The following is a 12,449-nucleotide window of genomic DNA, read 5'->3' as shown; positions in this document are numbered from 1 at the left end:
GGTGTCATAAACTGCAAATGGCATCTCTACCAAATGGAGTTGATTCAACATTCATTGTATCAAGCTTCTTAACCAACTTTAGACTTCCATTAAAACACATTCCTCATATATAAAACATACACATTATAACTGTATTCCAAATTTCCACCACAGGAGGTTAACTGGTGAACACAAGCTTGAAAAGGTGGGTTTTGATGGCCTCTATGAAAAATAGCAGGCATGTTGCAATTCGGTTTGGGAGGGAGCTTGCGGCAACTGAGAAGGCCCTGTCAGGTCCAGAGCTTGAGAGTGGTTGTGGTGGAGGAGGAGGTTGGAGAGGTAGGGCGGGGCCAGAAAAAGTGTTTGTAATCTTTCTTGTAATGATCCTTCTACAGGCTGTCAGGCTGTCACATTGCAGAAGAAGGCTGTGCTTCTCTGGCTTCAGCTCTGAAGACAAACCATCCCCTTCTGAGAGATCTGGATCTGAGCAACAGTGACCTGAAGGATTCAGACATGAAGCTGCTTTCTGCTGTACTGGAGGATCCACTCTGCAAACTGGAGACACTGAGGTCTGTAATCATGTTCAAGGGACAACTAATAGTTACACATTCAATCACATTTGCATGTTTGATTTAGATAATGTGGTTGCTTATTGGTTACGTTGAAACTGCACGCCAGGAATGAGCTACAACCATGAGGATGTGATGGACATTTGTGGGAGAGACATTGTTCCTTTGATGAATTAAGAGTTTTTTAAATGACTAAACAAAAATCATTATAATGATTAATCATTAGAAGTTTAACACAGTAACACAAAGACAATTCACTATGCAGCTTTCCTAGACAGGGCTTGAGAGTGGTTGTGTTGGAGGAGGAGGTTGGAGAGGTAGGGAGGTGCCAGGTTGTTTATGACTTTATAGGTATAGTAGTATTTGAAAGTGAATCCTGTATTCAACCTGGAGCCAGTGGAGGTTGTGAAGGACAGGGGTGATGTGATCTTGGTGGTGGGTGGAGGTGAGCATATGGGCACCAGAGTTCTGGACTTATTGAAGTTTATTGAGGAATTTACTGCAGTGGCTAAGAACAGGGAGGGTGAGGGTGGAGGAACCCATGATGGATTAGGATCTGTCCAAGAGCAAGACTGTACAGGAGGAAGAGGAGGGAGGTGATCAAGCACTGAACCCTGGATGTCACCATGGTGACTGGACACTGGAGGGTGCCATGGTGACTGGACACTGGAGGGTACCATGGTGACTGGGTGGTGGAGCATTTGCAGTTGTGTAGATGTTTGAAGATATATTTTCTCTAACCTCGATTTTTTGCAGATTCCTGTGAAACTTGATAAATAAACATAACTTGTAATGAAAGTGGTTGAAAATGAAGCTGTCTGATGATATAGAGGAAGAAACTGGTGACAGAGAAGATGTTTGTAAAAATTGCTGCGTGAAATCTTCTTGATAAAGGATGATTAGCCTTAAATAATCATATGTTTATTTGTATCCTTAGAAAGCCCTAGTAATTCTCTTCAATGTGGTATGAACAGTTCAGGTGTATGATTTAACATGACAATGAATTGAATATGAATACTTATATTGATATCATATTCTATCAGCAAATTACATTTTTCTGAATGTTGGCTCAGGCTTGAATCATTGAATCAACTTGACTTCTGTACTGGAACAAAACACAAGTGATACTTGTGGAAGGATTCATGTTCAGCACCAATATTAGACAAGTCCTTCTTCCTTCTCAGCAGTGGAGGGGAGCCGTGTGACGAGCTATTGCCTCAACACACAGACAGAAACATGGAAGATAACATCTTGACATAATGTACTAAAATATTCTACTTATGTATACGTATATACATAGATGAGTCAAGTATGTTATATGATCAATTTTGCAGGCTGTCATGCTGTGGGGTCACAGAGGAAGGCTGTGCTTCTCTGGCCTCAGCTCTGAGGTCAAACCCCTCCACCCTGAGAGAACTGGACCTGAGCTACAATGACCTCCAGATTCCAGAAATGCAACTGCTCTCTGATCTACAGTTGAATCCACTCTGCAAACTGGAGAAGTTAAGGTCAGTAATCATGTTCAACAGCAAACAACTAAGAGTTACTATCACACATCACACATTGTATTTGGATGCTGGATTTAGAGAATGTGGTTATTTAAATAATTTAGTAAACGTATGCCTGCAAGGATGAATCTGAGTTATGAAAAACGAAAAAGTAGGAGATGCAGTTCTCAACATGGGTCAGTCTTTCAATGATCAACAAGAACACCAGCAATTTTCACCCTGTATCAGGTTTAATCTGGTCAACACCAGCATGTAGCACCTTGTATCAGGTTTAATCTGGTCAACACCAGCATGTAGCACCTTGTATCAGGTTTAATCTGGTCTACACCAGCATGTAGCACCTTGTATCAGGTTTAATCTGGTCAACGCCAGCATGTAGCACCTTGTATCAGGTTTAATCTGGTCAACGCCAGCATGTAGCACTCTATATCAGGTTTAATCTGGTCAAGACTAGAAATGAAGATAATCCTTCCAATAGCAGAGGGCAGTAGAGATTGTAATGCTTTTTGTAATAATGATCCTTTCACAGGGTGTCAAGCTGTGACATCACAGAGGAAGCTTGTGCTTCTTTGGCCTCAGCTCTGAAGTCAAAGCCCTCCTCTCCGAGAGAACTGGACCTGAGTAACAAGGACCTGAGGAAATCAGATATGAAGCTTCTCTCTGCTGTTTTGAGGAGTCCACTCTGGAAATTGGAGACACTGAGGTCTGTAATCATGTTTAGTCTTGAACTAATAGTTTCAATCACACATCACAAGCTGTATGGGGTCATAACCTGGCAGCACTACTGTCTCTGTACCTACCCAACAGGTCTGTGTACCTGCCGGCCAATCCTTTTTGCGTGTGTGTGTGTGTGTGTGTGTGTGTGTGTGTGTGTGTGTGTGTGTGGGGGGGGGGGGGGGGGTGTTTGCCTCTGGCAAGCCACAACCTTTATTCTCTCTCATATATATTTTATTATTATTGGGTGTGCTTGTGTTATCTCACATATCAATTTATTTATTTATTATAATTTGATTTCCCATTCTGTTTCCCATTCTCTCAATTACCTAATGAATATGTTTTTGTCTTGATTTGCTGATGCAGGCAAATGTGGGGTTGAATAATATTACTTGCAGTAATATGTTACAACTGTGATATGCTACCTGTGTGTATAATTCATTATTATTTATTTGTACCAGGTTAGTTTTGCAGCATAAGCTGCCTTAGAAATTAAAGTACCCAAAGACAGTTCACTAGACAGCTCCATCTAGTTTCCTAGACAGAACTGGAGTATCCAGTAACATCAGCACTTGATGCACACTGAACCCCAAAGAACTTCAGACAACACACCATTTTATAATACATCGTTCTCAAGAGTCATTGGTCCGTCCCACAATCACAAGACAGACACACAGCTGCCCCATGGCCCTTCAGACATTGGCTCACTGCACATCAAAGACTTCTTTCAGCCTAATCAATAATATGGCGTTGTCCTGGATACAGGGCAGAGGTCACATCTGTGGTAAGTTAACACATACGAGGTTGTTGGTTTGGTGTGTAACAATAGAGTAGAAATATAAATACAAATACAAAAATAATGTACAAAAATACAAAATTATTTACAGTAAATACAGACTTAATTCCAGCAAATACAAAAATGAACAGTATTACAAAAATACTGCAGTAAGATACGAGCCAAAGATGCCTCAGGCCATGTTAGGTAGCGTCAGGAAAAAGAAGCTGTGCGTAGGACTATGGACTCTGCACAGCAACCTGAGGAAAATTTGTCTCAAAAACCCTAACAGCCAATTGCAGAATCGTCAATTCGAAAATGTGGATGATACGCAGCAGTCTGCCTTTAACATTGGCAGTGACAGCAGCGTACCAGATGGTGATGATGGAGGTGAAATAGACTTAATGATGGCTGTGTAGAAGTGCACCACCCTTGTCTTTAGCAGGTTGAACTTCTTCAGCTGCCGCAGGAAGTACATCCTCTGTTGAGCTTTCTTGGTGAGGGAGATGATGTTCAGCTCTCACTTGAGGTCCTGAGAATGATAGAGCCCAGGAAGCTGAAGGACTCCACAGTGGAGTTAGGGTGGAGGAGTCACACAGGGTGATGGGGCTGAGTGGGACCAGGCTCTTTCTGAAATCCACAACCAACTCCACTGTCTTCAGAGGGTTGAGCTCAAAGTAGTTCAGGCTGCACCAGTTCATCAGATGGTCAACTTCCCACCTGTAGGTGGACTCATCCTCACCAGAGACTAGTCCCATAATAGAGTTCAATAATTCCATGAGGAGTCATGTGTATGTGGTCACTACTGTCTGAACCAGTATCATGAGGAGTAGTGTGTATGTGGTCACTACTGTCTGAACCAGTATCATGAGGAGTAGTGTGTATGTGGTCACTACTGTCTGAACCAGTATCATGAGGAGTAGTGTGTATGTGGTCACTACTGTCTGAACCAGTATCATGAGGAGTAGTGTGTATGTGGTCACTACTGTGTCTGAACCAGTATCATGAGGAGTACTGTGTATGTGGTCACTACTGTCTGAACCAGTATCATGAGGAGTAGTGTGTATGTGGTCACTACTGTGTTCGAACCATTCCAAAACATACAAAAGGATGTATTGTGTTATTGTATCTCACTGGTGAATTATTCTTTTAAGTTTCATGTCACAATAACACAATCAAGCTAACCATTCCTGAACAGTGTCATATATTCATTGATAGTTTGATCATGTCAGTACAACAGTGCCATAGATCTCGTCTATAGTACTGATCATAGGAGATACTAAACCTTGTATTGATCCTAGTACCAAGGGAATTATGATCTGATTGGTTCAGAAAGACACTAGACAGTCTAGAACAAAAGATTCACTGATGGCCTACATTTCACATTATATGACTTAGAAATACCTCAGGAAGACCACATGATGTCTCAGTATACATTAGACAGGATTGTTTTGGGGATATTTCACAAGTACAATCCAGCTTAGTAAAATCAGCTTCTCAGGCAGGTTCATTTTTCACATTGGTTACTGGCTACTTTGTCATTGTGTTCGAGTCAAATGTTAAACTCTCATGGAAACTCATAGTTAAAACATTTAAGAAAGCTTGGTAGGAGCAATTCAGTGAGAGAGTTCCATTCTTCCAGAGGTGGTCGGTGTTGAAGAAGAGGTGCAGACCATAAGCAAAGCATAATCATGCATCAAGAGTAGAGATAACAATAAAAAGTGTTTGTGATCCCTCCCTAATGATAATCTTCTACAGGCTGTCAGGCTGTCACATCACAGAGGAAGGCTGTGCTTCTCTGGGCTCAGTGCTGAAGTCAACCTCCTTCCTGAGACAACTAGATCTAAGTAACAATGATCTGAAGGATGCCGGCATGAAGCTGCTCTCTGCTGGACTGGGGAACCCACTCTGCAAACTGGAGACACTGAGGTATGTATTTATGTTCTACATGAGCCATTAGTAAAGTTACCATCATCAAGTTGGGTATAAACTTAATGCCAAGAATGAGATATGCCTTCTAGTCATCAGTGAGGACTAGTTTGATAAGAAACAGGCAGATTTGCTGCATCTGAAACACTCTAAAACATGCTGTACATAATGATTGGCTTATATTTTAATTCATGTTTTTGTTTATTTTAGACAGAATGAAAATGTTGATGCAACTGTTTCTGAATGTGCAACACGATTGCAGTCTCTTTGGGTAGTGTTAACAATCTGTATGCCCTTGCCCAAAGGGTAATACAATACAGCTTAATTTAATTTTCAACCTTAAACCTATTTCGCATTGAAACACAACCTGTCATTCATCAAACTTTGTGAACATCTGGGGTTTCCCTCTTCACAGTGGAAACATTTTGACTTTAATCTGTGAACACCACTTGTTTTATTACAACACTGAAATGTGCAGTCATGGCTTTCGAAAAGAGAGAAATGGAGGTACTGTCATCTTCAGCACCTTTATAGACTGTAACCTAAATCAGTAGCACACATAATCTCAATTTCTTATTGTGTACGTGTGTGTCTGTGGTTGTTGTGATGTATTTTTATGAATGTTAGGGTCACTACGAAAAGTAAGACATTTGAAGTTAAAAAAAGAACTATTTGAGGGTTTTCTCTGCTGATAAATATAATAGCAGTCATGTTTGACCCTGAAGACAACACAAGGGTTAAGATATACTATTCATCATATTATTGTACATTTACCTGGGCAGTGAGTTTAGCATCTGGCGGCTGTTGTTCCTGTGGTTGACGCTTCTCTTCCACTACATGAAGGGTTTCAAATTAGGAATGGCAAGAAAAGTGTGCTTGATGTATAATACTACTGTATATACTGTATATATGTATGGAACTGGCTATTCACATATTCACATTCAGATGCAGGGAGAGTCAGCCAAATGCCCCATACCGAGTGAGATTTCAAACACATATCTGCTCTTTAAAAAAGGGAAGAAAGAAAGTTGAACACAGAACGTCAGTCTTTTATTGATCCTTTGCACAGATCACAAAAGGTGACATTGGCCATAAAATGTATTGAGGTTGGCCCTGCTAATGTGTCCTAACATTAAGAGCACAGAATGCAAACATGACTGTTACAACTTAAAACTAGAATTTTGGAAAGAATATAAAATGTTGAAATAGCCTATATAAAGACATAGGCATGATGGTGTTAAATGATTATCTGTAATCCATGAACAGCATACTAATATAGCAGTTCCTCTTCTCGCAGGGAGTGCAGAGCCAATAGGCAGTCAGGTTATCTAATGACTTAACATAGTTAAATAAATACTGACAGGCATTCTCTGTTATTTAAAAAAAATATTTATTTGCTAGATACGTTTTTTGAATACTTTTGGTTCATTTCATTTCCATTTAATTTCCCCTTTAATTTTTTAGAAGAACTTCTTATATTGTCCAATAGCCTGAAGTGTTTGATGGCACGCTCAGTCATGTGATCTCTGTCTCTGTATCAGTTATCCGTGTTGCTAAAAAGAACACTGTTAACTGAAGGCGTCTGAAGGGAACCAGATGTCTATCTGCTCAGAAAATTCGAAGCTAGAGAAAAATTTACCATCTGAAAGTTAGTCTATTAGTAGCCGGTCCAGAACAAATAAGTTTACTGAGGCTTTTTACGGTAATTTAGAAGCAAATTACCTCAGGTTTACCACAGAAAAGGAGAGGGCTTTGTCGGGAAAGTAGCTGGTCGCTGTTGTTTATTAGGTTGTCATGACTTCATGAATGATTAACGTCCTGTCACTGTTCAGTTGCTCATCCTCCTCGATATCGTGATATTTAATACAATTCTGAAGCAGCGGCAGCAATGATGATCTACGTCGAGCTGTCATAGAACTCCGTTTAGAGAGGGAAAGGTCACGTGGCCGTGAACATTGCTTTCTGCAATGATAGAAAAGATGCAAAGATATGATCCATGTTCTATGTCTCGTACTGCTTAAGAATAGGGGCTATAGCCCCAACTAATTTGTTGTGTTCATTCAAGTCAAGTTTGGCTTTATGTAGCAGACGTCCTGATGTTCCATAGAACTACTAGCACCAAACTGACCACAAACCTAACCTTCCTGAACTGGGGGGAAAGGTCACTCTGTCTAATGAGGGGGAGGAGCAGCTATGACAGCACCTGCCAAATGAACCCCTCTGTGCTGACTCACTCTGGAGGCCCAGATGGATTCTGTCACAACATTGATCCTCTTTCTACAGGCTGTCAGGCTGTCTGGTCACAGAGGAAGGCTGTGCTTCTCTGGCCTCAGCTCTGAGGTCCAACCCCTTCCACCTGAGGGAACTGGACCTGAGCTACAATCATCCAGGAGAAAAAGGATCGAAGCTGCTCTCTGCTGGACTGGAGGATCCACACTGCAGACTGGAGAAACTCAAGTAAGGACATGTTTGTGTTTTTATATACCTCTTAATGTAATGTTGCTTAACACTGAATATACATCCAAGTATGTTAATAGGCCTTGCATTTCATGATTATACAATCACAGACTGCGTGTTTATTTAGGACAGTGGGTTAGGAAGAGAGAAGCCCTATATAATCTACAATAGCCTTTAGTGCAATTATGACTATATAGCTACAATCCTAATTGTATTTCCTGGGGTCTATTCCAGAAAGTGGGTTGAAGTGAAAACAGTGAGTTTGTTAACCCTGAGATGAGGGAAACTCTGGGTTTTCTGTTCCAGAAAGAGAGGAAACACAAACTCTGGTTAAGTTACCACGGTAACTGATGGTAACTAACCTAACCTGCTTGCTGGCAGCTTTTGTTTAACAAACCATGAATTTCTCCCTCTCTCCTCCCTCATGCCGAGCCTGAAGCAACTATCAGACATGGGGTGTCCTTTCCTCATCCAGGGCTCCAGACTAACTTGTTTTACTAGGAGCACTGTAGCCCCTAACTGAACATGTTGGGGGCACAGGCAGAACATGTAGGGGCCTACACCTTAAATTGACCTGCAAAGCAATTATTCCAATTTTCCCCATTTTAAATGTTTTACTGATAATGTGCTGTTGTATTTTAGTTTGCAGTAGGGCTGTGCGATATGACCAAAATCTCATATCCTGATATAGATCCTTTCATATCCCGATAACGATACATAACACAATATGGCACATTTTCTTTCAATTCAATGAATAAATAGTTGATATAAAATGACCACATGGAGAGGCTCTAAATTGTGGCCAATTTTGTTGCATCTGTAAGGGAAAAACTTGCCTGGGGCGCCAAATGTGCTAGGACCGCCACTGCGTATAACACATAAGGATGACATGAAGTTTCCATGCAGAGCTAACCTGGTATTTACTGAACATGTCCCTGTTAATCTGTGCTGTGGAGGTTGATGGACCCTCCTCAGGGTTTCCCGCAGCACTTTCCAGTTAAGGCAAGTAAGCAACACACGCCTGCCGCCTTAACTACGTCGTCCAAAACAAAAAGAAAGATGAATGCCGTGTTACTCTGTCCTGTTTGCTCCCTTTCATTCCAAACAGTCCCTTCTCTGCAGAATGCATTAGTCTATCGTACAAACGACCCCCCTCCCCCCAGAACACATTAGGCTAGACTCTACAACCCCCCCTCCCGGTCTGACGGCAAACCCTACCACCTTAACTAACACGTTTTCTGTGGGAAACCCTGCTCCTCCTTGTAATGCCCAGTCATGCTCTGTTATAAAGGAGAAGAATGTGCCAGTTGTTTTACCATTCATTCTTTTTTCTCATCACGTCAATGTACATGTCAAACCCATAATTCCACACAAGAACCTCAAAACAATGTACATGGGGAGAGAACAGTGTAGCTCAGTAGCTACCATACAGTAAGATGTATACCTCTGTAGGTCTTTCTGAATCCCTCTGTGGCAGCAGACAACATATCTGTATCATTCTGTGATGAAGAGCATTCTGTTCTACTGTACTGTACACAGTCTTTGCAATATTGAGAACTTAAACTGCAAGAGGTTCTGTTGTGGCAGAAGGCTCAACAAGGCAGGTAACACCATCAATGACCTTTGGGAGAAATGAACCCCCCAAATGAAATCTCCACAAACACACTAACATGTTATGTGGGCCCTTGTGTCCTCGGGGGTGATAGGCTTGGATGAGTTCCCTCCAGGGATGCCTTCAGCCGCTGGTCGCCCAGCGTTCTGGCTCAGAGCCAGCTCTTCTGCCTCTGTCAGAGGTGGTGCCCTCCTCTGCCTTCTTTCTGTTAGTCCACTACAAGTCCAATGTTCATATACTGAGCAGGATTAGGTGAGACAACATTTATGTGTTAAAACAGCATTCTCACAAGTTGAGACAGCCACTGAATGATTTGTACTTGGTTTAATCCTGTCAAACATGATTAAAACAATCATGTGTCTGAATCAGAAGGGGACAATGACAGACAAGGAATTTACTTTGGCCGAAAGATACCGACCGAGGCAGCCATTATCGGCGCCCCCTTGAAAATGTCAGCAGAAACATGAGAGAAAAAGTCAACCCCCAGACTATGCTCCTAGAGGAGTACAGTGTGAGAACAGGAGAAAACACCTCAGCACATGGGCACATACATTGTACAACATTACAGAACTCATGACATGCAAAGGGGGTGGGAAGGCCAAAGCAAAATATGCCCTACCTGTTTGAACTGATTTTATATTTCATTTTCAGCTGCTGCCAAGTGTGTTTTGTGCCCATAGGATTGTTCCACCACTTGTCCAGCTGTAGTAAGACGTGTGGTTAAATGTCAAATAAATAGACTGCATTGAAATGTACTCATTGACCAATTGTCTCTCTTTTGCTGTTGCAGTTGTTGTTTACCTTTCAGAAAATGTTTGCATACTCGCCTGCACGCATGAGAATTCCTAATTCCAGTGAATTAGAATTAAACGAACTCAGATCAGCTCTTCTGGAACCGATAACTCTGTGCTTCCCATCTCAGGGTTCATCAAGTCTGAGTTCAGGGTTAGGCTCAGAGTTTGTAAAACTCTGAGCTGTTTTCTGGAATACACCTCTGATGATAAACATAGAAACAACATGTTTACTTTAGTCACGTAGCAACAGGTGAGGTGTCATTTCCTCATCATTCCTCTGCTTCTCCCTACAGTGTGGATCATGGTGGAGAGTGCTGGATCAAACCTGGTCTTAGGAAATGTGAGTATTGACTGCTACTTAGTTCTGGTACACAGGGTCATACAGGGACAATACCATTAGTGACTTTGACACTGTCAGAAATGGACACACGTATGTGCCCTCCCTTCACCCTCCCCTCTCTCCCCCTCCCCTGTTCCCCCCCCTCCCTTCCCCTAGCTGCTGTGTGTTTCCTGTCCCCCTCCCTCCTTCCCTCACTCCTCGCTTCCTTCCCTCTCCACTGCCCTACCCTCTCCTCCTCCCACCCCTCCCTTCATCTCCTTCTCCCCTTTCGTCTCTCTCCTCTTCTGAGAGGAGGTCAGGGGGGTGGGGGGAGAGGAGGGGGGGGGGGTCGGGGGAGAGGAGGTGGGGGGGAGAGAGTAGATAAGGGGGGTGGGGGGAGAGGAGGAGGTGGGAGGGGGAGAGGAGGAGGTGGGAGGGGGAGAGTTGATAAGGGGGGTGGGGGGGGAGAGGTCAGGGGGCGGGGGGGGAGAGGAGATGGGAGGGTGGGGAGAGAGGAGGTCAGGGGGGGGGGAGAGAGTAAATAAGGGGGCTGGGGGGGAGGAGGTCAGGGGGGTGGGGGGAGAGGAGGTCAGGGGGGTGGGGGGGGAGAGAATGAAAGGGGGAGGGCAGGAAGAGGGAGACATTCTAATGTGAATGATGATGATCAGTAATATATTGTGTCTTGGTCTCCCCCATCAGATGCCTGTGAGCTCACACTGGACCCAAACACAGCACACAGAGAACTCTCTCTGTCTGAGGAGAACAGAAAGGTGACATGGAGGTGGGAGGAGCAGCCGTATCCTGATCACCCAGAGAGATTTGAGGACTGGCCACAGGTGCTGTGTAGAGAGGGTCTGTCTGGGCGCTGTTACTGGGAGGCAGAGTGGAGTGGAGGAGGGGTTGATATAGCAGTGACATATAAAGGAATCAGCAGGAGAGGAGAGGGTGATGACTCTGGGCTTGGATACAATAACAAGTCCTGGAGTCTGGACTGTGATGATAACAGTTACTCTGCCTGGCACAATAAGAAGAGCACTGACATACCTGCCCCCCCCTCCCACAGAGTAGGAGTGTATCTGGACTGGCCGGCCGGCACTCTGTCCTTCTACACAGTCTCCTCTGACACACTGACCCACCTGCACACATTCCACAGCACATTCACTGAGCCCCTCTATCCTGGGTTCTATGTTCATCCTGGCTCCTCAGTGTCACTGTGTCAGGTAGAATAGCCCACACACACTCTCACACACTGTGCTCACTTAGATGTCATTGAAGATTGAACTGTATACAGTTGGAATTGATATCCCAGAGTGTTTGTAAATATTGGTGTGTGTAGAATGTTTGTTTTGTTTTAACCTTTTAGATGTAAATATTACTGATATTAAATATTATTAATATCTCTAAATATTACCTACGCTTCCACCAGAGTGAGTTATTTTTCCAAAACGGAAGCTAGCTTTAGTTAGCTTCCGTTACCTAGCAACCTAGCATAATACTCGTAGCAATGCTACTACCTGCTAGTGTTACTTGTTAGCCTCCTAATTGTACATTTTGAAGCCATACTACAGCGTTTGTCATGTAGTTTTTGTCTATCGGAAAATAGTCGGTTGGAATGTTCAGAATCACACGTGTGACGTTACTCTGTGGGGCTTTCGAACTATCGCACACGTGTGATGCTGCTCCTTAACCCTTTGACGCGTACGAACACACCGGTGTGTTGAGTCCTGGCTGGTCCCTGGAGCGTACCAACACACCGGTGTGTTGGAACGCGTCCTTTAGAATGTCCAGTTTGG

The 12,449-nt window shown here is 43.2% G+C and overlaps 1 protein-coding gene across 3 annotated transcripts in view; it reads left to right on the top strand.

Moving 5' to 3' along the window:
• Window positions 1–12,066, top strand: part of LOC134021970 (ribonuclease inhibitor-like) — a 31,860-nt gene extending 19,794 nt beyond the window's left edge. The window contains exons 9-15 of one of the 3 annotated variants that reach the window (XM_062463099.1): window positions 375–548; window positions 1,883–2,056; window positions 2,586–2,759; window positions 5,304–5,474; window positions 7,758–7,931; window positions 10,631–10,677; window positions 11,356–12,066. In XM_062463099.1, the coding sequence (XP_062319083.1) occupies window positions 375–548; window positions 1,883–2,056; window positions 2,586–2,759; window positions 5,304–5,474; window positions 7,758–7,931; window positions 10,631–10,677; window positions 11,356–11,885 (1,444 nt within the window). In that variant the 3' untranslated portion in view covers window positions 11,886–12,066. The remainder of the gene's footprint in view (window positions 1–374; window positions 549–1,882; window positions 2,057–2,585; window positions 2,760–5,303; window positions 5,475–7,757; window positions 7,932–10,630; window positions 10,678–11,355) is intronic. The other 2 variants (XM_062463100.1, XM_062463101.1) reach the window with 2 other exon arrangements.
• The last annotated feature ends 383 nt before the right edge of the window (window positions 12,067–12,449 follow it).

The sequence above is a fragment of the Osmerus eperlanus genome, chromosome 6 (assembly GCF_963692335.1).
Source record: "Osmerus eperlanus chromosome 6, fOsmEpe2.1, whole genome shotgun sequence".
NCBI lineage: Eukaryota > Metazoa > Chordata > Actinopteri > Osmeriformes > Osmeridae > Osmerus > Osmerus eperlanus.
The sequence above is the reverse complement of the archived record's forward strand: the minus strand, read 5'-3'. Positions and strand labels throughout refer to the sequence as shown.